This window comes from Canis lupus, chromosome 14 (assembly GCF_011100685.1).
Source record: "Canis lupus familiaris isolate Mischka breed German Shepherd chromosome 14, alternate assembly UU_Cfam_GSD_1.0, whole genome shotgun sequence".
NCBI classification, from domain to species: Eukaryota; Metazoa; Chordata; class Mammalia; order Carnivora; family Canidae; genus Canis; species Canis lupus.
In genome coordinates, this window is record NC_049235.1 from 26,404,086 (window position 1) to 26,428,372 (window position 24,287).

A 24,287-nucleotide genomic window follows, 5' to 3' on the forward strand; every position below is an offset into this window, starting at 1 on the left:
CTAGAAATTTAACACAATGAATTCACAGTGATAACTTTAAATTCCAATACAGTAACACAAGGTTTATTTTACTTTTGTTAATACATATCTCCCTTCTCTAGCAATGAAAAAAACCTGAATCTTATTACTTTTTAAATTTTAAAGATTTTATTTATTTATTCGCGAGACATAGAGAGAGAGGCAGAGACATAGACAGAGGGAGAAGCAGGCTCCCTGCAGGGAGCCAGATGTGGGACTCCAACCCAGGACCCCAGGATCATGCCCTGAGCTGAAGGCAGTTCCTCAACCATTGAACCACCCAGGTGCCCCTGAATCTTATTACTCTTTTAAGACATGTACTTATTTGTTCGAACCCCACCCTCTCCTTCCAGCCCCAATCCCCCACTGCCATCTCCATTGTTGTACCGAAAGAAAGTCTTTATCACTCTACTCATGTTAGGACAGCCTGTATCAGGCCACCCTATAGCATAAAAACCTTTTCCAACCTTCCTGGTTCTGACATTCCACAACTGTCTGGCTGCCTCTTTACTCTGCTTGTGCTCTGACCCATATTGGGTTGCTGCTTTTATCCTCTTATACAATCCTTGTATTCTTCACCCCCACCCACTAAGCCTATTCAATGCCTCTGACATCAAATGCCAGGCGACCCTCTTCCCATTGGAGAGGCTCTTCACATCCAGGTTGCACTCTGATAACCCATTCTGGACAACTGCAGACCCCCACCTGCTGCCACAGATGTTCAAATGCTTGACTCCACTTAACAACTTTTTAGATAAAACTGTTCAGGAACAGAGAGAAAGGGCCTAGAAAGAAAGAGAAGGGGAAAAAAGGGAAAGGAAAAGAAAGAAGTATAGTATGGAGAAGAGGAAGTGTTATTCTGTATCTTGTCATTCATTTAGTAGGAACAAAGAAATAATTGAAAAAAAGTTATAACATTTCAACAATAGAGAAGAGAATAATCCTTTATCATATATCTATGAATGCAGGTATAGAGATGATTTAGACACACACACACACACACACACACACACACACACACGAAACCTAAGTAAATCAGGGCTAAGACCAGGAGCTAGCACTCTTCTTTTTCTAGCACATACCAAGATTATATGGAACCTACCCCGAGCTATGACTGAAGTTAGGTCCAGCTTCAAGCCATGATTGTATGATTTGCTTTGCCAATGAAGTGTCAGTAGAGAGGACATAAGTCACTTCTGTATGGAAAAACTTAATGCTGATGTTTTGAAATCAGCAGACAGACTCTCCAACTATGTTCTTCCACTGGCATGGGAAGTAGGTCTTCATATGGAGGTACAATGCTGAGACATTTAATGGAGGGCACTTCCTTGGAAAGTTAACCAACACCATGGCAAAATTCCCACAAGGAAGGGATAATTTTTCTTTTAAGTTTTTGAGCTTCTGAGCTATTTGTTACTGCAAAATAACTTGATCTGCTCTTAATAATATAAGAGTTTATATAATCTTCAGTATAATGTTCAACAGTGAAGTTATGACTGAGATAAATAAAAGTTTATCTTTTATTTTGGGAAGCAGCATTGATTTTGTAAATCCAGATTAATACTTTGCACATGGATCCATAAATTATTTCCCCAGAAACTATATGTCTAAACACTTAACATATAACTTTAATACTGTGATCTCTTCCCTTGAGGTTATCACAGTAATTTTCTGATTTAGAAAATTTAGAACATGTTTGACACATACAAAACATTAATTCTCGGGCACCTGGGTGGCTCAGTGGTTGAGCATCTGCCTTGGGCTCAGATCGTGATCCCGGGATCCCAGAATTGAGTCCCACATAGGGCTCCTCACAGGGAGCCTGCTTTTCCCTCTGCCTGTGGCTCTGCCTCTCTCTGTGTGTCTCTCATGAATAAATAAATAAAATCTTAAAAAAAAAACATTAATTCTTGGGGAATAATAGACCTACTTTTGTGTAGAATTATAAAGGGTTACCTAATTAGCAGGGAAGCATCTTTTAAAATTTCCTGCAAAGTTCTTAATTAACTTTAAAAGTGCCACAAAATTCAAAAAAATAAAAAAATAAAAAAATAAATGTCTCAAAATTATAGACTTATTTTGTGAAAGAGAATGTTTCAGTGTCTGGTGAATAATAAGTATTAAATAGTTTTGAAGGACAGATTCCTATTTAAAGTGTCATACAATTATACCGGTTTTTCTAACTGTTATTAACAGATATAAGCAGCAGCAGATTCTCCACTGACAGCTTCCTCTATGGTTTCCATGTAAAATTATGTTTTGAATTCATGCTTTTATGATTTACTATGTAAACATCTATAATTTTCCAGCACGGCTTGCTTATGATGCAGCTACTAGACTTAATTAAAAATTATCGAAGTCTCACCCTTTCAAACTAAGTGGATGATAAATATCAAAAAGCAGTCATAAATTTCTGCCTTTAAAGCATTTCATGACCTTTCAGTGTGAAGCATCATGTCTATAGAAATAATGATCTGGTGAGTTCTGCAAGCATGGCAAAAATCTCTGCCATGTGACTCACGGGGCGAAAAGTCACTCATTACTAGTCACACAGCAAGTGTCTGCAGAGTATAATAGATTTATAGGAAGCAGGGTAACCACAGATCTAATTTTAATGAAGTTCAAGACATAATCTGAGCTGATAGAGTTTGAAGTCTGAATATAATCTATACAAGGTTGGAGTTAGTATTTGACAAGATGTGGAATATAACTTTCTAAAGTGTTCTATTTTTCTATTTGGTTCCAGGATACATTTTTCTGCAGGGAGAAAATAGTTAAATTTACATTAAGGTGACCAGAAAAAGGGTTTTTGGACATTTTAAAGAAAATCTAAATTTTCCTATAGGTTAACTGTGTCAAATATGCTATTTTTTTCCCTCACATCGTAAGATCAAGGTAGTTACATTTTTGTATAGCTATTCTATTCACAGGTAGCAAGTTTGACTAAATAAAAACACTATCAGGTTTCTATCACTAAAACGCTTTATAAATAGAAAAATAAAACTGGCAATTTATTATTTGGGGATATACACAGAGAAAGACATACATATTACAAATAGTAATCATCATTTACTAATGCTAAATGAGAATGAGAAGAGTCATTCAGCTTGATAATGTTTAAATAATATACACCTATATTCTTGAGACAGAACATGCGTTAATGTGAGAGAACTTGATTACTTCTGTTTTTTTCTTCCTCCTGTGTTATTCTCAAGAATGACAAGATTAAGTATGACATTATATCACACAGTCACACAGAGGCCAAATTAGCATTTGGATGTAAGCTTGAGAGATAATTACCAAGAGCCTTATATTTCTCGACAATAAAGCTTACACAAGTGAGGTATGAATATATGACAAACATGCTTTATTCCCCCGATAGAATGAGGTGATTAAGGAGTAGCATATTTGAAAAATGAACACAATCTACATATGAGATTTCTGGATCTCAGAACCTATGTTTAGAAACCCAAATGGCAGAAAATCCATGTGATTTTCAATCAAGTACTAGTCATGTTGGTATTTCTTTAGAAACAAAATACTTTTATTATTGAACATATATGCCTATTTAAGAGAAAGTAGAATGTGATTTCAAAGGGAAAAACGGACTACTGCAATACAGAAAAAATAATCAAACCTGACATCTGGAATTTTGGGAGCCATTTTCATAGTTTTCCACAGGTTTAACATTCAAACTGGGAAGCAATATCAGGAGAGAGGAAAGGCAAAATAAGTTTACTTTTAAAGGTCTTTCTTTTATTAAAGATCTATTTTCGAGATTAATTTTGGGGAATAGAAGTTGCTCAATCTGTCAACAGATACTAAATTTCCTTGGATTGCTGCAATTTTGGTAGATTTTTGTACAGCATCCCCTTAGCCACAGAAGACACACATATATACATAAATACCAAAAAAACAAAACAAACAAACAAACAAACAAACAAGCAAAAAAAATGCCAACTTCTGAAAGGAATCTAAATCCCCTTCTGAAGCTGGTGACCAACCTTACCTTCGTCACCGGCATAGGCCAGAATGGACCGTGCTCGTATCTGTTTCCCTTCTGTGGTTTTCCCCGAGCAGGTGTGTGAGCAGGAGGACCATGCAGACCACGTGCTGAGCACACAGTCCTTTGGGCATGGGGCATAACAGGCAACGGGGATGGGGAAGATGGCATCTCTGCACAGCTGTCTGTCAACTTCTTCTCCTGGGGAAGACATCATCACGAATAATCTATCATTTTTAAACAAATGTAAAGTGAGCAGTTGTAACCAGATGGGCACCAAGATAAATTAGGTTATTTTATTCTTAGTTAAAAGCAAAGCTAAAACAAAGCCCACTACGGCCAGATGTTTAAAAAACACTAGGAATAAATATGTATCCTTAAGTGAAGGTTCTCTTATTATCAGAAGCTTAGGTGTATAGATCAAGCACAGTGCTGGAAGTATTTTTATACTACAGATTCCTGCCCAATTAGTGATTTTTTGTATTTATAATAGTACCCTGGCAATAAGGAGCATCAGTGAATTATGTTCCTCTTTTTATTGCATCATTGGAGATGCATCATTTCATCAGCATTTACAAATAACATCTCTATCCATGGTATGTACCATATTCTTTCATGAATTAACTCAGGTATCTCTGTTTGCAAACTCTGTGTCTCCCAGATAATTTATTTTTTGTATAACTGGCAACCTTTTACTTTCATAAAAAATTTCTTTGTTAGTTGGAAATAGCCAAGAAATGTAAATGATAGGATAACAATATAAAACTACTGTTTCAGAGGTTCCATTGGGAGAGGTGGTAAAAAATGACAAGGTAAGCAAATGGCAGAAGATGGTGCTACTTCAGCGCTTAAAGCTCTTCAGTAGTTTCTTGTTGCTCTTAAGATAGAGGTAAGAATTCTTACAAGTTTACAAGACCTCAAGCCAGCAAACCTGGCTCTGGTTTCTCTTCCCAACTTCATCTCACTCCATTCCCTCCCTCACCCTGGAGCTCTAGAGATTGGCACACCTTTAGTATTTGTTGAATGAATACAATGAGACTTACAAAAAGCCAATGAGGAAGAAAATATTTTTGTGGTTAATAAATGCCAAAGATAACCAAAAGGATTACAAATAAATAACCAAAATAGAATATGAAATGAATTCTGTGGCTTAGCTGATTAAGGTAGGGTGCTAATGACGTCAATGGAACAGAGTGAAACAAAACACAAACAAGCAAAAGTTAATCTATTTTGCCACAAAATATGACCATAATTCTGGTGAATATATCAGAAATGTATGCCTTGGGCCCTTACACTTTCAGGTGAGAAAGAATGACTAATCATGTCATTCTTCATTGCTATTAGAAAAACAACTCAGAGGTGTTTTTCACTGAGGAAGGCTAGTAGCTGCATGTAGTGTATAGTCCTTTATTCACATATTTGAATAACAAGACAGAAAATTAGAGTCAATTGGAAATGTTCTAACAGGTTAATAGTTACTAGTTTGCCGGGGCCTTAAATCATTAGACACAATCAGAAGTCAAGTGGAACCTTAATAGCCATCAGTTTGCAAGGCTTTAAATTATTAGATTTGCTCACTAGTAAGTAAGACTCACTGAAATGATAATTGATTCATCATTGTATCATTCATTCTTTAGTTACTATGATCTGTGGGATCTCTTTTAATTCTGCTTTTATTGGCTTTAGGGTTTGGCTTATATCCCAGTAAAACAATATGAAGATAGATTGTAGATTTATAGGTACCAAAGGTAGAGTACAAAAATCATTATGGTACAAGGAATTTTAATATTTTACAATTTACATAATAATGATGACTCTTTTTCCTACTAGACTTTTTTTTCTGAGTGCAAGAGGAGACTTGCATATGTCTTATTTTTTTCATTGCTACTTTTAATGTTCCATCTACTCTCTTTCACTTTCATTTCTAATATTGTGTGAAAAGTAAGGAAAGTTTGGTGTGATAGCCTATAATCAACCAGGAATTATAGTTTTATTTCTTCTCATAGTTACTTAATCATTTCTACTCAGAAAAATTCAATTTATTCTGTAGCAATTGGAAGTGTGCTACATGTATGCTATTATAAATTAATTTGCATAGCATAAGTGCTATATTTCTCTTTCTCGTAGTGTAAACTTAAGGGATGTACAATTTCAACCTTTCTTGCTTTATGGGTTATTCTTTATTTTCAATCTGTGTCCCATACCTTATGTTAGCTCTTTTCAATTGTCTTGTTTTGCTTAGCCAGGTGTATTTTCCTGTAGGCACATTCCTTCTAGAGTACATCTTAATCCTCTGTGGAGCTATTAAGACCCACCTTGGATCCAATCTCTCAATTTCCTTAGATTTCAGCCCTTATCATACTCTTCCCAACTTTGCCAGGTAAGCCCCTGCCCCTGATTGCTCCTGATTGCTTATCATTGTCTTGCATCCAAATAATGGCATTATGTTCTAGCCACAATGGCTTTTCCCCCTTTTCTCCTACAGACCAGTCTCATCACTGCCTCAAGGCCTTGGCATTCTCTCTTCATTTTGTATGAAAATTTCAGATCTCACAGCAGACTACTTTTCAATATTCAGTTTTCAGTTTAATTGTCTCCTTCCTAGAGGAGGCTTAACTGACCATACACAATCTCATAGTAACTGCATTACTGGAAACTATTTTAATTAACTGTTTACAAGCTTATCTTCTAACCCTATCACTAGATTAAAAACCCAATAAGGGCATGATCTTTATGTCTCTTGTTATTTTATATTTAGAACCAAAAACAGTGCCTGGGACATAATAGATACTAAATAATCTTCTGCTAAATGAACAAATGAACTGATTAATTTAAACCTGTTGTATCAGGAAACAGAATGCTAGATTAGACAAATATGGATTTAAGTATAGTATTTCTTAAATTGCCATGCAGTCAAATGCTCTAAGACTTTGTTAATGTGTATTCAGTAGTCAGGCAGCATATGCACCACCTGGAGTCTGCTAGAAATGCAGTCTCTCAGATCCCATTCACTGAATCATTATTTGCATTTTATAAAGTTCCCTAGGTGATCTGCATGCACATAAAATATGAGGAGCGTTGCTCTAGAATTTTTCTGCCTTTCTTCTCTTGTGTTTTGAATAGGATCAGACTGCTTCTTGAATGGGTCACTACAGATTCATCTGGATCTCATACCTAACATCAATCGTTTCTCTGTGGGACTTCCCTTTAGACTTCTCTTTATACAGGGTATACTTAGATGAAAACATTCAGAGTAGATACTGACTGCCCATCTTTTGTCAAGCACTGTGCTGTATTGGGTACACCATCTCAGCTAATTGTCACCACACATTTTTTGAGATATAATTGATATGTAACATTATATTCATTTTAGGTGTACAACATAATGCTTTGATATTTATATACATTGTGAAATAAGCATAATAAGTCTAATTAACATCTGTCCCCACATACAGTTATAATTTGTTTTCAAGTGATAAAGACTTTTAAAATCTGCTCTCTTAGCAACTTTCAAATATGCATTACGGAATTATCAACTATAGTTACCACACTGTACATTACATCCTCATGACTCATTTATATTACAACTGGAAGTTTGTACCTTTCACAACAACCTTCTGACACGAGTACTAGCACCCAATTTTTACTTAAAGGAAACTGAAGCTCAGCAAGTTTAAGTTTACTGTTTCAAAGAGCAGAAGTTTAACTAAAGAAACAGAGATTTGAACTGAGTTTTAACCAATCCCCAATCTACTTTTTCCTGGAATGGTGGTAGGAACTAGGGATGCCAAGAGTTAATGATGGATGAGATTTTGTCTACAAAAAAGTCAAGAAATTGGCACTCTAAATTGTTTCTCAGGGCAGAGTTGAAGCATAGTGGCAGCTATATATTGTCTCAAATACAAAGAATATGCATGTTGACATGTCCAAGGTTACATATTTTTGCTTGGAGCCATTGACTACTGTTAGGACATTTTCAACTACCATATGTCCTGATTATAGAATCTTTTGAGACTTTGGTTATCTGAATGTGCATCCAAATAAATCTGGGCATACAAATCTAGTGATCATTATAGTGAGTGATGTGGTTTCTACTGCTCATTTAGGTGCAGACCCATGCAACCTGTTCTTTCTTTATTCTTTTTGACGATGATTCCTTAGCTAGATCCTGGACATGATGTCATAAATGTTTAGAATCCTCACACTTGCCATTGTGTATTAAATACACTATATATTTTTGACATACATGTACCAACATAAAAGCTTCAAAGGACTGCTTTATATTTATGAGATTTGTAGCTTTCCCCCATAAAAATCTAGGCATCTTAACCAGACCTACAAAAATGTATATTTTACATGAAATATATTAACACAGAAAGAAATGAATGAACCATTGTCTACATATTACAACTTCTGTCTTACTGTGAAGCCTTAACTAAACAATATTTGGCTTAAACTGGTTTGTGATGTCCTATATAAAAAGTTGAGAAATAAAATGATAATACTTGGGTTTATTTATTTTTGTGAACTCAAAACAAGATTTGAATGTCTAAGTTAGTGTCTTCCAATCTCTGTCTTCACAAATCTAATTTTAAGAATACATTTTTAATAATAATTTAATCAATTTAAACATGTAGTTTGATATCTTTAATGTAACCCCCAATTTCCCCTTGTTCAGTCTATTTCATGAACTTCATCAAAATCTTTCATGAACTCTTCCAAAATATCTCCTTTCATTCTACTGTGTTTCCTATTATCAGGATAAAGAGAACTGAACATCTGCTTGAAGTAATTACACTAAAAATTCACGACAATTTCCATAAAAATAAAACAAAATGAAAAGTGCGATCAGAGGATAGACTTCTTTTTCTTGGTAAAAGTATATGTGAAAGTTTATTTCATTCATTGTACTGGAGCTTAAATGTAATATAAAAGATAAATCCTGGTTTATGAAGGTCTTTAGAGTTTTGAGGTTTTTATAGCTTAAGAGATGAGCAAAGAACACAACATTAATACAGTAAAAATATAATTAACTGTATTTTAATGTCAGGAATATACATGTTTAGCACTATTTCCTAAATATTCCTTGCATATTCTAATTTCTTTTTTATCATAGAAATGTGCAATTTGCTGTGGATGATTTTTAAGTCATAGTAGTACTATGTACAAGGTACCTCTGGAAGGCATTGAAGAATTGAAACACAATCAATGGAATGGAATTGAGAGGAGGGGTAAACAGAAAGGAGAAATTAAAGAAAAGAGATGTCAGATACAGAGCCACAATTTTTAAAAAGCACACTATTTAGAAAGCCTCTAGTATTATATTTAGGGGATAGATTTCCCTTGCCAGACCTAAACAATCCTATAGCAATCCTGAGAATTATTACCGGATTGTTGATATCTTTTTTATTCTTCAGAAATTGTCTTAAAATTTCATATTGACTTTGACAGTGGAAGTTATTATTTATATATTTACTTACTTATTGACAACCAATATAAATTAAAAAAAAAAAGAATTGAGATGGGAAAAGAATGAAATCTTATATTTGCCTGGATCTTTCCAGAGAGCATTTTCATATAACCATCTTATCTGAACTTTATAACAACTGTATGATATATAAGTCTGGAATCACTCTCAGCTTACTAAAGTAAAAGACCCATGAATTGAGTCTTCTAACGCTTTCGAGAAGCTTCATATCTTTTCATTTTAAATAGGAAGTGTCCCAATAATTTTTATTCCCTGCACTCCCTCAGCTTTGACGTCCAGATAGTGATTCTGATTTATTCAATGTACTATCCCCCAACCCTATGTTTTCTTCTTGACCCTTGTGTACTTTCCTCCCATCTCCTGCTATTTCCTAGGTCTCCCACAGCCTTCATCCACCCAGCCCTCCAAAGTGGGTCTCTAAAGTGCAAATATAAACATTACAATGTCCTTAACACCTACTAGCTGAGGGCTGAATTCCTTTCTAGAATTTAGGAAATCCTCATCTTTTGTCATTGCCCATGTTTTGCCTACATCCACAGAAAGCCATTTGCTTTTCTGTGAACTGAAACACTGCTTTCTTATTCCTCTGCCATTTGGTGTATACTGTTCTCCAGGTCTGCTTGCATCATCCTCTTGCTAAGTGCTTTTTAGGACTGCATCTTTTTCCTCTGTGAACCTTCTGTGACTTTCAAAATGCCCTGCTGGAGTAGTGCTCTACACTATCTGTTCCCACAACATCGCAGACATATCACTTTAAAGACTTTTGCTTATTGTCTGTTGACTCACTCACCTTTACCTCCATTGGCCTATGAGAACCTTCTGGCCAGAGAATTTGTCTTATTCATTACCTTTATAGCTGGAGTCCTTGGTTCAGTTGCTGTCAGAACTTAAAAGTTTTGCAGTAAATGTTTGTTGGATGAGGAAAAAGAATGGATTAGAAATTGCAGGACATGCTTTGCTTTTCTGAAAAAGCCACTTGTGTTTATATATTTCCAACTTTTAGTTTACAGAACTTCATTAAGATGGCCTTAACATTACCGTTAGCTTGACTGAACTTGACAGGTTTCCTCCTGTTTTTAGACCCTTGACCTCCCTTTTCCTAAAGTATTTATGTAAAAAAAAAAACAAAAAACAAAAAACCTTAGAACCATATATTCTTTTTCTGTCTTTGAAACTTATGTAAATTTCTCCAAGTCTCTTCTCAGTCTTACAACCCAGGAAATATCTTTCTCAAGGAGTTAAGAACCATTTCCTTGACATGGAAACAAAAGAGGAGATAGTACTCTGATACCTCGGTCTCTGTATGATGGAACATCTCCAACTTCTTTAGCCAGTGGCAGTTAGCAAACACACATGGTCTAATAACTGAGAAAAATATTTGCAAACTCAGGAGAAACTTTACATATTCAACACATCCCACTGATCAATTTCCCGCCTAAAGTCCTCTACTGATTTCTCAGTAATTCACCTAATACTTAAAAATATTCCTGCCTTTTGATTCTCTGGAGTTAATTTCAGTTTCTATTGTAATAGTATAGAATAAAGTCTTCCTTATTTGCATAACTCTGATGCAATTCTTGACCAATTCATATCCAATTTATGGCCTTTAGCTTAACCTTCTCTTAAAAAATATATATATTTACCTATTGACTTTTAAATATCTTTTAGCAATCTAGGATCTTTTTACTATATTCATTTTCAAGATTTGCCTGCCTTTTCATTATCTTCTAAACCTTTCCATTCCCAATAAGTGTATCCTTATGTTCCTACTATATTATCTTCCCCATCACCTTTGTTGTGTTACCTCAAGTCTGTATTTCTGTTCCTTCACGGTCTGCAAAATAAGTCCGGTGACTCTAAAGTAAAAACAGGTACCTTCCCATCATCCCCCAGCAGCACCTACCTTCCAACTCCTTGCCCAGATGTAGCCATTAAAATAACCTTTAACTTCATTTTTAAGATGAAGCCCATTCTAACAAAGTATGGTAAATAACATGATTTGTTATAAATAAATGATGCATTTACTTAACTTTATTTAACTGAAGATAATACTTCACTTTTATGCCCCTTCCTATTATCTGTTTGCCTGAAAGTCCCAGTCTACCTGGCTTTGTTTATTTTCAGTGACTAAAAAGTGAACATTTTTAAAATGTTTTTAAAAACATTATGGAAAATCCAGAAAATTCAAATAATAACTTTATCTCTGACATTATTTGAGATTAAACAAAGTTTTGTTTTTATTTCCTGCAGATTTATTTTACATTTTCATTCTTGAGTAATTCCTTCCTTATTTTTAATTATTCTTGAGTTTGAAATTATCTACAATGTTAATTTCATCTCCTTCAAATTTATTTTCTTTTAAATACCTAGAAATCAAACTGCCCTGGTTCAAATTCTGGCTCTACCACTTATTAACTATGTACCCTGGAGCAAATTATTTAACTTGAGCTAAGATTCAATTTCCTAATCTACAAAATGGAAACTAATAATAGTACCTATTTTATTCATATTAAAAGAGATTCTTAAAAACTAAGTGCCTAGCTCAGTGTCTGGTGCATAGTTGAAAAATGCCATCTATTATAATAATATCATGCCGACTTTCACCACCTCCTGTCAGGGGAGGAGCTGACCATCCCTCCCACACCAATATAGGATTGGAGGTCTTCCACTTTATTTCAGTCAACTTAAATTAATGTGCTTAATTATTTTTTCCTAATTCTGCTTATAGGAAGGTTTGTAGGAAGGTATTAGTAAAAAAATGACTCCACTGCTCTGGTAGTATAAGCTTGATCATTCAGTAATTTTACATTTTTCTTTTTGTTAAAGTGGTAAGATTGTGAGGAAATAATGAAAACTCAGGAAAAGCCAACCTATTAAGTGTTATAGTTCATATTTTGAAAACTAGAGTTGTGTTGTAAATAATTTGGGGCCTCAATAAAATTTTTAATTAAAAGTTATACTACAGAATACAGTATATTGAGCTGACAGTGAGTGATAAGCAGAAGTACAAAGACATGTGGCATCCTATAATCCTCCTTTAGTTCCCTCTCAATGGATTAAATCATTTACATTGACTCTTAAAAACTGTGAGTTAAACAACTGCATACAATTACTTTCATTCCACATCTTCTAGACAAGAAGAAAAAAAGCTGTTTCTGGAAGTGCTATGATGCAGTTACACTGAACTCTGTTACAGTACTAAATGAGAGTAATTATGCTTCTAAATGAAAGATATAGTAGGGTCATTTTGAAGAGTTATCAATACAATCAACAAAAAGTCACATGTATTATAGTCTATTGGTCTAATCAATTTAACTTTATTTTCTTTAAGATTTCTTTGTTTTAGAGAGAAATGTGTGTGAGTGGGGCAGAAGGAGACAGAGAGAAATCCTCAAGCAGCCTCCTCACTGAGTGTGCCCAATGCAGGGCTGGATTCCAGGATCCCAAGATCATGACCTGAGCCAAAATCAAGAGTTGGCTGCTCAACTGACTGAGCCACTCAGGTGCCACAAGTAATTTAACTTTAAAAGCTTATGTAAATAGATAGTTCCACATCAAGTATTTCAATAGAATTCCATTTGTTCTGTGATGAAATACTACTCCTGTTTTGATCTCTCTAGGCTCATTCTCCATCACACTAAGTAAGGCATCTTATGGGCTCTATCCCAGTCAGTTCCTCCCAGAACCTTGCAGGGCTCTCTCTGGATGAGGGGTCTTGGAAAGGCTTTCCCCTTAGTTTTATTGTCCCCTCACCCCCCAACCCCCCACCCCAGGTCTTGGTTTCAGATCTTTCTCTGAGAGAGTCTTACATTTTCCAATCTGTCCTGCAAATTATCAGACAAATAGTCTGCTAGGCCCACTGCTGTGACTACATTATACCCTCAAATGACTCCCTGTAGTTCTCCAGATCCAGCATGCTTTTGTGTCAGTTGTGTTTTAAGATATTTCACCAACTGCCCTCATTTGACATACCTTGTCTAACAAATGCATTTTCCATGCTCTGGGGATAGTTGCAAGAAGACTAGGCTCAGAAGACCTTACTGCCTTTTGAAAAGGATGACTGCACACTTATCAACTTTTTGGGCCTAGGTTATAAACCAATTTCAATTTGTAAATTGTCTCATTTAAAGCAATTTTTGCCACCTCTCTTTCTGCACTCCTACATTTTAGGATCTCTTATATGCTCACATAAATAAAAGAAAGTATAGTTATTCTATACATAGTTATTCAAAGATCACGATATGCAAACAAGTCTACAGAGTAATGGCAAAACTACGAATAAAGGAGAAATGTAAATAGACATATATTTGGACTTTGGAATCTTACCAGGATTAAGAAAACCATATGACTTTGAGATACTATGTTTATCTTATGAAAACATGTAGCAATTACCATACCATAAAATTTTGGTTAGCAATAGAGACTGTGGATTGATGGGATGATCAGACATGGCATAGTTTATAAAGGGATACATTCTGAAGGCAGTGAAATTTGAACAGAGTTTTGAAGGAATGAAGGCTGAATTGGAAATGAGGAAGAGAAGCAGTAAAAAAAATGTAGGAGTTTGGTCTATGTGGGAAGGCTTTGAAGCAGCAACTAATTCAAAGTATTAATCATCACCATTAAACTTTTCCAAGATCATCCACTCTGTCCTCTGATGACCCCATGTAGAAACACTATAGTCTGGACCATAAACAAACATGAGGCTGAGAGCTACAGGAGATCAAGTCACAATTTGTCCTTTTAATCTTCACAATTATAGTAGAATGTATCCTAGCAAATCACAGGAAAATAATCTGAGGGAAAATGAAGTTTCAATGATGGGGAAAGTGTTATTCTATTAAGTGGCCTGGAAGCTGTATGCACCCACACTGAAAGCCACAAACATGTTAGAAACTCCCAGCTCATTTTATCAACAGTTAACATTTGTAAAAAAAAAAAAAAAAAAAAAAAAAAAAAGGTGCTCGGGGCCATCTTGAAGTTAATAATGATCATAAGAGTTTGTAATAAAAATGAATGCAGCTGATGGAGAAAGAGCATCATCAGGTCAACAGTTGAGAAAGTCTCTATTAAAATCAAACAAGAGCAAACCATGATAAACGAGCATCTGTAAAAAGAAAACCTGAGAGTGCTATAAAGGATTCACATTGTACTGATAAAGAAGGAGTTGGTTAGTTTGAGATGGTCAAAATGGTACTCAGGAATCAGTCAACATATGTCAAAATTAAAGGACAGTGAGAACAGTCACCGGAAAAAGACAGAAAAACTATTATAGTTCAGTTTTCCCCGTTGTGGTAGAGTTTTTCTAAATGTTCCTGTCTTTAGGTGTCACCAGAAAACTAGTCATCTGGATCTATAAAGCAAGGTCATAGAAATTATATTATTTTTAAAGGATTGACTGATTGATAAGCAAGCATGAACATAAGCAAGGAGACTGTGAGAGGGAGAAGCAGACTCCCCACTGAGCAGGGAGCCCAAAGAGGGGTTGGATCCAAGGACCCTGGGAAGGCAGACACTTAACTGACTGAGCCACCCAGGTGTCCCAAGGACTTAGAAATTTTCATTTAAAAAAGACCCTTAAGCAGGGCAGACCAAGACGGCCACATAAGAAGATCCTGAACTTCTTCCCCCAGATACACTGCATCTACAGCTACATGTAGAAAAAGATCCCTCGAAAATGACTAGTTGAACAGATGCTTCACATCAAGCAAGGAGAGAGCTCCATCAAGGCAGGTTGAACCTCATACAAAATTCTACCCCAGCAAGCAATCCACAAGCAGGAGGGATCTCACAAATCTGAAACTTTCCCCTGAGGAGCAAAGGGTTTGCACTCCACCTCCTATACCTCAACTCTTAAATCTTGCACCTCTATATCGGATACTTCAACCCCTAAGACAGGCCCCAAAATGTGTTTTTGAAAACCAATAAGGCTTGTGTCCAAGAGACCTGAGCTGCAAAGAACTGCAAGACTGCTCTTGAAAGGCTTCCTGCAGACCCATTTGCCCCAGGGTCCAGTGCAGAATCAGCAATTTAGTAAGCACCCAGCCTATTAAGTGAAGGAGATTCATTTACTAATCTTAAGGCATCTACTGGAGGTGCAGGGCCTCGTGGGATTCTCTCCAGAGATGGGCATTCTGGAAGCACCATTTTTGTGTTCTCCCTCTGCCTCACTAAAGCTGGTACGAAGTGTCCTATATTCTCCCTCTGCCTTGTTAAAGCTGGCCAGCTATATGCTATTGTGGGAGACCCAATCTGATGAAAGGACATGCACAAACTAAAAGTGAAGGTATGGAAAAAGATGTTCCATGCAAATAGAAGCCAAAGGATAACTGCAGTAGCTATACTTATGTCAGACAAAATAGGCTTTAAAACAAAAGACTGTATAAAAAACAAAGAAGGGTATTGCAAAATGATAAACTTGTCAATCCAAGAAGATTCAAAATTTATAAATATTTATGCACTGCACACAGGAGAACCTAATATATAAAACAAATATTCACAGACCTAAGGGAGGAGATAGACAGCAATATAATAATTATAGGGGACCTTAATACTTCACTTACATCAATGAATAAGTCATCCATGCAAAAAAAAAATCAGTAAGGAAACACTGGCCTTAAATGACACATTAGACCAGATGGACTTAATATATACAAAATATTCTATATCCCAAACAGCAGAATACACATTCTTGTCACACACACATAGAACATGCTCAAGGATAGATGACATGTAAGGTCACAAAACAAGTTTTAATAATCTTTTTTTTAAGGAGATGGAAATTTATTGAATACACTGCAAGGACAGCAAAGGAGAGACTGTCTGCCACAAGGTGGTGGTGAGAGGCCACGGTTATAGTGAGGAGTGAGGAGGTATAGGAACGTATGGAATTTTCCTTGAGTCAGTAAATTTAAGACTGATATATCAGGCATCTTTTCTGACTACAATCGTTTCTAGTATGAAACTAGAAACCAATGACAAGAAAAAGCCTGGAAAAAATCAGAAATAGGTGGAGACTCAACAACATGCTACTGAACAATCAATGGGTCAATGAAGAAATCAAATGAGAAATAAAAAATATGAGACAAAATGAAGAACAATATACCAAAATTTATGGGATGCAGCAAAAGCAGTTCTAAGAGAAAAGTTCAGAACAATAAAGTCTACCTCAAAAAAGAAGAAAAATCTCAAGCAATCTAACTTTACACATCATGTAATTACAAAAAGAATAAAAGTAGAAGGAAGGAAACAACAAAGATCAGAGAGGAGATAAATGAAATAGAGACTAAAAAAACAATAGAAAAAAATTAATGGAACTAAGAGTTGGTTCTTTGAAAAGAACAAATCTTGAACTATACCAAGAAAATAAGAAAAATCAAATAAAATAAGAAATGAAAGAGGTGTTATAACTGACATTGCAGAAATACAAAGGATCCTAAGAGACTATTATGAATAATTATATGCCAACAAATTGGACAACCTAGAAGACATGGATAAGTCCTTAGACCACATACAACCTTCCAAGACTGCATTGTTTAAAAATAGAAAACATGATATACCACGATCAAGAGGAATTTATTTCAGGGATGAAAAGATAGTTCAATATTCATGAATGAATCTACATGATATACCACATTAATAAATGAAGGATAAAAATCACATGATTATCTCAATAGATACAGGAAAAATATTTGGCAAAATTCAAAATCCATTTATGATAAAACTCTCAACAAAGTGAGTATAAAGGAAACAAACATCAACATAATAAAGGCCATACTGACAAGCCAACAGCTAATATCACACTTAATGGTGAAAAGCTAAAAGTCTTTTCTCTAGGTTCAGGAACCGGACAAAATGCCACACTTGCCACTTTTATTCAACACAGTATTGAAGCCCTAAGCAGATCAATAAGGCAATAAAAATAAATACAAGGCATCAAAATGGGAAAGGAAGAACTAGAATGGTTAGTATTCATGGATGACATGACTTTATATGTAGAAAATCCTAAAGGGTCCACCAATAAACTGTTAAAGCTAATAAACAAATTCAGTAAAGTTGCAGGATACAAAATCAACATACAAAATTTTGCTGCATTTCTATACAACAATAGCAAAAAAAGTCAGAAGGAGAAATTAAGAAACTAATCCCACTTATATCACATCAAAAAGAATAAAATATCTAGGAATAAATTTAACCAAGAAGATGAAAGACCTGCACTCTGAAAACTCTAAGACAGTGATGGAAGAAACTGAGGAATACAATTTAAATAAAAAGATGTTCCATACTTATAAATTGGAAGAATGAATATTTTTTAAATGTGCATATAAGCCGAAGCAATCTACAGATTTATTTGTATCCTTATCCTTATCAAAATTTATTTGTATCAATCCTTATCAAAATTCCGAAGGCATTTTTTCACAGAACTAGAACTAGCAATTCTAAAATCTGTATGGAACCACATAAGACCGAGAATAGCTAAACCAATCTTGAAAACCAAGTTGAAGGTATGTAGCTCCCTGATTGCAAAGCTATAATAATCAAAATAGTATGGTATTGGCATAAAAAGAGACATATAGATCAATGGAATAGAACAGAGAACCCAGAAATAGACACACATATGTGGTCAGTCAATTTACAACATAATGGAGAAGGACAGTTTTTTAAATAAATCTTGTTAGGAAAACTGGACAACCACATACAACAGAATGAAATTAGACTACTGACTTGTATCCTATATAAACTTTAACACAAAATGGGTTAAAAACTTCAATTTAAAATCTGAAGCCATAAAACTCCTAGAAGAAACCTTAAGTGGTAAGCTTTTTGATATTCTTGACAATAACTTTTTGAATAGGACTTCATTTTCCAAAGAAGACATACAGATGGCCAACAGACACATGAAAAGATGCTCAACATTACTCATCATCAGGGAAATGCAAATCAAAACCCCAAAGATATTATCACTTTGCACCAGTCATTATGGCCAGGATCTAAAACACAAGAAATAGCAAGCTTTGACAAGGATGTGGAGAAAAAGGAACCCTCATTCACTGTTGTGGTGAAAGTGAATTGGTGTAGCCACTGTGGAAAACAGTATGGAGATTCCTCAAAAAATTATAAAGAGAACCTCTATCTGATGCAGTAATTCCACTACTGGGTATTTAACCAAAACAAAAATACTAATTCGAAAAGACATATGCACTTTCATGTTCACTGCAGCATTAAATATAATAAGCAAGATATGGAAACAGCCTGCGTCCATTGATGGATGAATGGATAAAGAAGACATGGTATATAAAACAACAAAATATTAATTGACTGCAACATAGAGTGAGATCTTGTTATATGTAACAACATAGGTGGGCCTTGAAGACATTATACTAAGTGAAATAAGTTAGAGAAAGATAAATACCATATGATTTTGGGACACATGGGTGGCTCAGCACTTGAGCATCTGCCTATGGCTCAGGTCATGATCCTTGGGTCCTGGGATGGAGTCCTGCATCAAGCTCCCTTTGGGGAACCTGCTTCTCTGTCTGCCTATGTCTTTGCCTCTCATGAATAAATAAGTAATATCTTAAAAAATACAATATGATTTCACTTATATGTGGAATCTGAAAACAAAACAAATAAATCAAAGGAAAACAAAACCAACTCAACAACACAGAGAACAGATCGGTGGCTGCCAATGGGGAGGAGTGCAGCATGGATGAAATGGGTGAAAGGGGTTAAAAGGTATACATTTCTAGTCAGAAAATAAGTAAGTCACGGAAATGTAATTATACCATGATTTCAGCTAGTAATACTATATTGTGTATTTGAAAGCTGCTAAGAGAATAACTCTTAAAAGTTCTCATGACAAGAAAAGGAAATTTTATAACTATGTATATAATGGATGGTATCTAGACTTATTGTGGTGACTGTTAAACAGTGTATACAAATTTCTATCATTATATTGTATAACTGAAACTAATATAATGCTATATGTCAATGATTTCCTTAGTTACAAAAAATTTCTAAACATCTCCATCATATATCCTAACACTGCCATATCACATAATTCTCATCTCTCTATTTTTTAGTGAAAACATTGAAGATCTAACTCTCTTAGCAATTCACATATATAGCACAGTATTGTTGTTTATAATCATCATGCTGTGCATTAAGTCCCCAGAACTTAATCACTTTCTAATTGGAAGTTTGTACTTTTGCTTAATAGCTCCTTATTTCCTCCACCCAGCTTCTAGTAACCACTATTCTAGTCTCTGTTTCTATAACTTCGGCTTCTTTAGGTTCCACATATAAGTGAGTTCATATAGTATTTGTCTTTCTCTGACTTACTTCACTTAACGCAGTGCTAACACTATGGTGGCAATTGCATCATAATATGTAAGTGCATCAAATCAGTACCTTATACACCTTAAAGTTACAGAATGCCATATGCCAATTACATATGGACATAGTTGGAGGGAAAAAAAGATCCCTACATGATTCTGACACTTCAGTGCATAGGAGCTATTCTGTCCACTTATTCCTGATTAAATCTCAATATGTTGGAAGAAAGGGTTTATAGAACCAAATTCTCAGTCTTATTTGTGACTAGAATTTACATACACATATTTAATTTAAAAAAATAATGTGAGACGCCTGGGTGGCTCAGTGGTAGGTGTGCGCCTTTGGCTTAGGGCGTGATCCCGGGATCCAGGGATAGTGTCCCACATCGGGCTCCCAGTGTGGAGCCTGCTTCTCCCTCTGCCTATGTCTCTGCCTCCCCGCCCCCCGCTCTCTCTCTCTGTGTCTCTAATGAATAGATAAATAAAATCTTTAAAAATAAATAAATAAATAAAAATACTGTTGGCCCATTGTACCATCTTAATTTATCTCAAATAACTTTTTGTTGTTCATCTCAAGCCCTGAGTTGAAGCAACGATTTAGGTATTTTAAGGAGACATAAATAAATCAGAGTGGGATCATTTTTACTTCATAGTCTTCTATGAACAAAGTAATGAAGTTTTATAGTAGTGGTTTCCTAATAGGGACATTTGGGGATAATATCTTCTAGTTTATAATGTTCTTTGATGAGTGTTAGGAGGATTATTGAATCATGAATCAATAAAATAGAATTGTTGCTCTGAAAAATACACACACACACTTAAATCAACACACACATATATAATTTGATTCAAAACTAGAAGCAAGAATAGGTGTACATTAGTGGGAATTTTGCTCTTACAGGAGAAACATTTTCTAAAATTGAAAAGTAACTATATTAGGCTAAAGGTACACAATTTTGTTGTATAACTATGGTGCTCCTATTCAGCTGGTATGTGCTAGCTTGTACAGATAAAGACACACTTATTTTTAAAGACAAACCAATTGGTCAAGGCATCTGTGCAGATGGGTAGGTCAGTGCTTGTGCCTTGTGCTGGTGAACATTTTGTTAAATATCATGAATAAAACCCCTAGGTATAATCAACTGACTTAAAAGTCCTGCCCTCTTAATTCTCAGTGTTCTTATTATAACTTAAAAGAAGACAAAGTAAAACATAGCAAAAACCCCACACACAGTTGAACTCAAGACTCTTAAATTTCTTCCCAGTCTAAATCTATCTACAAGTGTAATTCAAGGTAAGATGACCTAACAATATTCCTTTGATGTTCCTTTTTGTTTAAAAATCTCCAATAGTTCCGCACTGATTGGTGTATTCTGGATAAAAATAAACACTTTGAGTACTTACTATGTGCTAAGCAAATGATCATCATAGCAAGTCAAGAGGTGGATATTTTTTAAAATCACATTTTGCAGCCTTTGAAATAGAGACTCAAACAGCTTCCCCCCTCCCTGCTCCTTGCTCTAAGTCATTTGCTCCTTCGCGGCAGAAGCAGGATTTCAAGCCTGTATTCCTAGACTACAAAGCTCATGTTCTCTCCATCATAACATGATGTATTTCAGGCACAAGCATCTGGCAGGTACTTGATTGAAAACTGGTAAAATAAGTGAGCTTATATTTTGCCTACATCTATGTACTATAACATTTTCCAAAACACACTTTTTTTCTTCCTTTAGGACATAAACTACTCTTAAAATGTACCAATTGTATGTAGCATATTACAATCTAGAAATCGTCAAGAGTATAAATTTGGGGAAGGGAATCATAGTACAGACAAAACTTTTCATAAATGGATATTTAATTTCTTTGGGGGCTTAATCTTCTGTGCAGTATAATTTTTCTGACATTTCAGCAATGCATTTATAAGCAACTTGACCTTTGATACATTTTTCTTTTCAAGCTTGTAGCTTGATAAATTGCCAGAAACATTACATTCAGAAGGAGAGTTAAAAAACCAAACAACCAAAATAACTATGGCTTACAAAACAATGCTTTTTCAGATGAAATTTTATTCAATTTTTTTTACTTTGAATTTATTTTGATTTATTTTTAACACCTTCCTTTTTTTTACTTGAATTTATTTTCATTTATTTTTTAACACCCTTTAACAATGCTGTTTTACACACTATACCTTCATAACCTGTAGATCAGCACATATGCAATAACTAGGTAAGTACACTTCAGGGAGCATTGGCCCTATATGCTCTTGAAGATAAGTGTGAAAAAAATAATAACTGAATAATCAAGTAAGTAAAGAGGAGAAATAAATAGCATTTACACATGTGAACTCTTTTGCTAAAAATCAGCTTGGATACTAGGGAAATAATGATTACAGTCACTTATAAACTGGCGGCTCTTTTACTCCCCCTTCTATAGTAGCTGTTAAACAGGATCAATGACGACAACATAAAATCAATTTGAATACTATCCATTGTAGAACTCTTCTAGCATTGTATGTCGAGATAATGCTCTCTAGAAGCCATTAAAAAAATATCAAAACCACAGCTGAATTACAGAAATCTTAAAAAGTGCTTGGCTTATGTGTATATCCGAAAGATGGAATGGAGGCTGCCTATTTGATCAGACAAGGAGCGGAGACGCAGGCAGAATGAATTCCATAGCGAATGTGCTAAGACTTTTGAAGTCTTTACCCTGAGGGTAGGAATAATAAGCTACTCTGCTTGCGTTTGGATGGACTTACAAAGCCAGGGGGGAAATGGATGAGATGAAATAGACAGAATCAAAATAATAGGGGATTTGGGGAGTTAAGATTTTCAGACAAGTTAAGTTACTGGGAAATCAGTGCAAAGAATAACAAGAGACTCAAACAGGAGAACCTTGTCAGCTATTCTTCTAAGATCATAAATTTTTCAAGTGATAAAATTCTACAATGAGTCAGAAGTATAAAGAAATACTAGGTTCTCATGTGAATCTTATGCTTCTGATTTCCAGCCTAAAAGACATGAACATAAAATCACAATCTGGAACTGATAATTGCTGACATTTATGAGCATTGCTATGTGTTAGGCACTGCTTTACAGGTTTTTTTTTTTTTTTTTTTGCTTTACAGGTTTTAACTGATGCCATTCTCCAACAATCCTGAGATAGACACGATTTTTATACCTACATTCCAGAGAAGGAAACTAAGGCAGGGAAGTTGAGTAACGTGGCTAAAGTTACACTGTGCTGCTCTTCCTGCTAGTGGGAGTGACCTGGTTGATTTAACTGCTCTTTTGTGTGATTCTCCAATAGAACACTGTTCTGTGTGTATCATCAGAACAATGTGGAAAGCACAGCTGTGGGGGAGGTGTGATCTAGAGATTAGGAAGTGAGGCCCACAGGAGAGACAAGACTCGCCCAAGGTCATGCTACAAGTTAATGACAGAATTGGGTTTCTAGGATTCATCCAGGGACCAAATGGAGCTGCAGTGTAGGGATGCAATATCTGGTATTTCTTCATGTATAAGGCCATTACAGAGATTACAGATACTACCTCACAGCATTGTGCTCAATTATCTGCCGCACCAAGAAAACACAAATTACCTTCTACCAAGGGCCAGGTACCTGTGCTATGTAAACTGCTTACAATAGTCTTAAGAAGCACAAAATATTATCTCATTTTTACAAGCAAGGAAACTCTATGGATCAAATATAAAAGCAGGAAATTTTACTCAAATATGTATCACATTAAAAACATACAGTGGAGTTTCTCTTGAAAGCAAAACAAAACCAAGAAATTCAGACAATCAAGGGTAAAACCAAAGTCAATAGCTTGGGAGTGGAAAAGATATGATTTACAGGCCTTAAAACAATCACTGTATCTATGCAAACAAAGGTACTGAAGCTAAACAACTGTGAGACTTCTTGACGAAGACAATAGAGGTGCCAAGAATCCAGAAATTAAAGTATCCAAAATAAATAAAGTAATTTTAATGGATACATATCTGCTGAGATAGGCAAAATATTTCAGTACATCTCCCAATTATAAAATAAATGGTATTAAGTCACCCATTCCATTTCACCAGGAGACATTAGAAATAAGCTGGTTCTCAAGAAAGCAGTTCAAACAAAGTCAGTGCCCAATCCAGCATTGTTTCAAAATTGTCACCATCCTTTTAGTTAATACACCTTTGTAGCGTAATGTGCTTTCAATAATTTTTAATACTTACTAGCACCTTCCACTCAGAAAATGTTTATCTTTGTTCTATGTAGGAGGCAGCTAGTCAGACTGTCACGGATGCAGGTACGTTTAAGAACTCCTGACGTCAAATTCAATTGTGGCCACCACATGCTCATTCAGTTCAATGGGGAGGTAAGTGGATTTGATAGGCATATCATTGCTTAGGAAAAATCTTGAATTCATGAAGTTTTAGAGGATAACAGAATT

The 24,287-nt window shown here is 35.2% G+C and overlaps 1 protein-coding gene across 4 annotated transcripts in view; it reads right to left on the minus strand.

Moving 5' to 3' along the window:
* The window catches only part of THSD7A (thrombospondin type 1 domain containing 7A), a 428,410-nt gene that overhangs the window by 100,195 nt on the left and 303,928 nt on the right, over positions 1–24,287 (minus strand). For all 4 annotated transcript variants that reach the window (XM_038556951.1, XM_038556952.1, XM_038556950.1 and 1 more), the window contains one exon: positions 4,028–4,222. In XM_038556951.1, the coding sequence (XP_038412879.1) occupies positions 4,028–4,222 (195 nt within the window). The remainder of the gene's footprint in view (positions 1–4,027; positions 4,223–24,287) is intronic.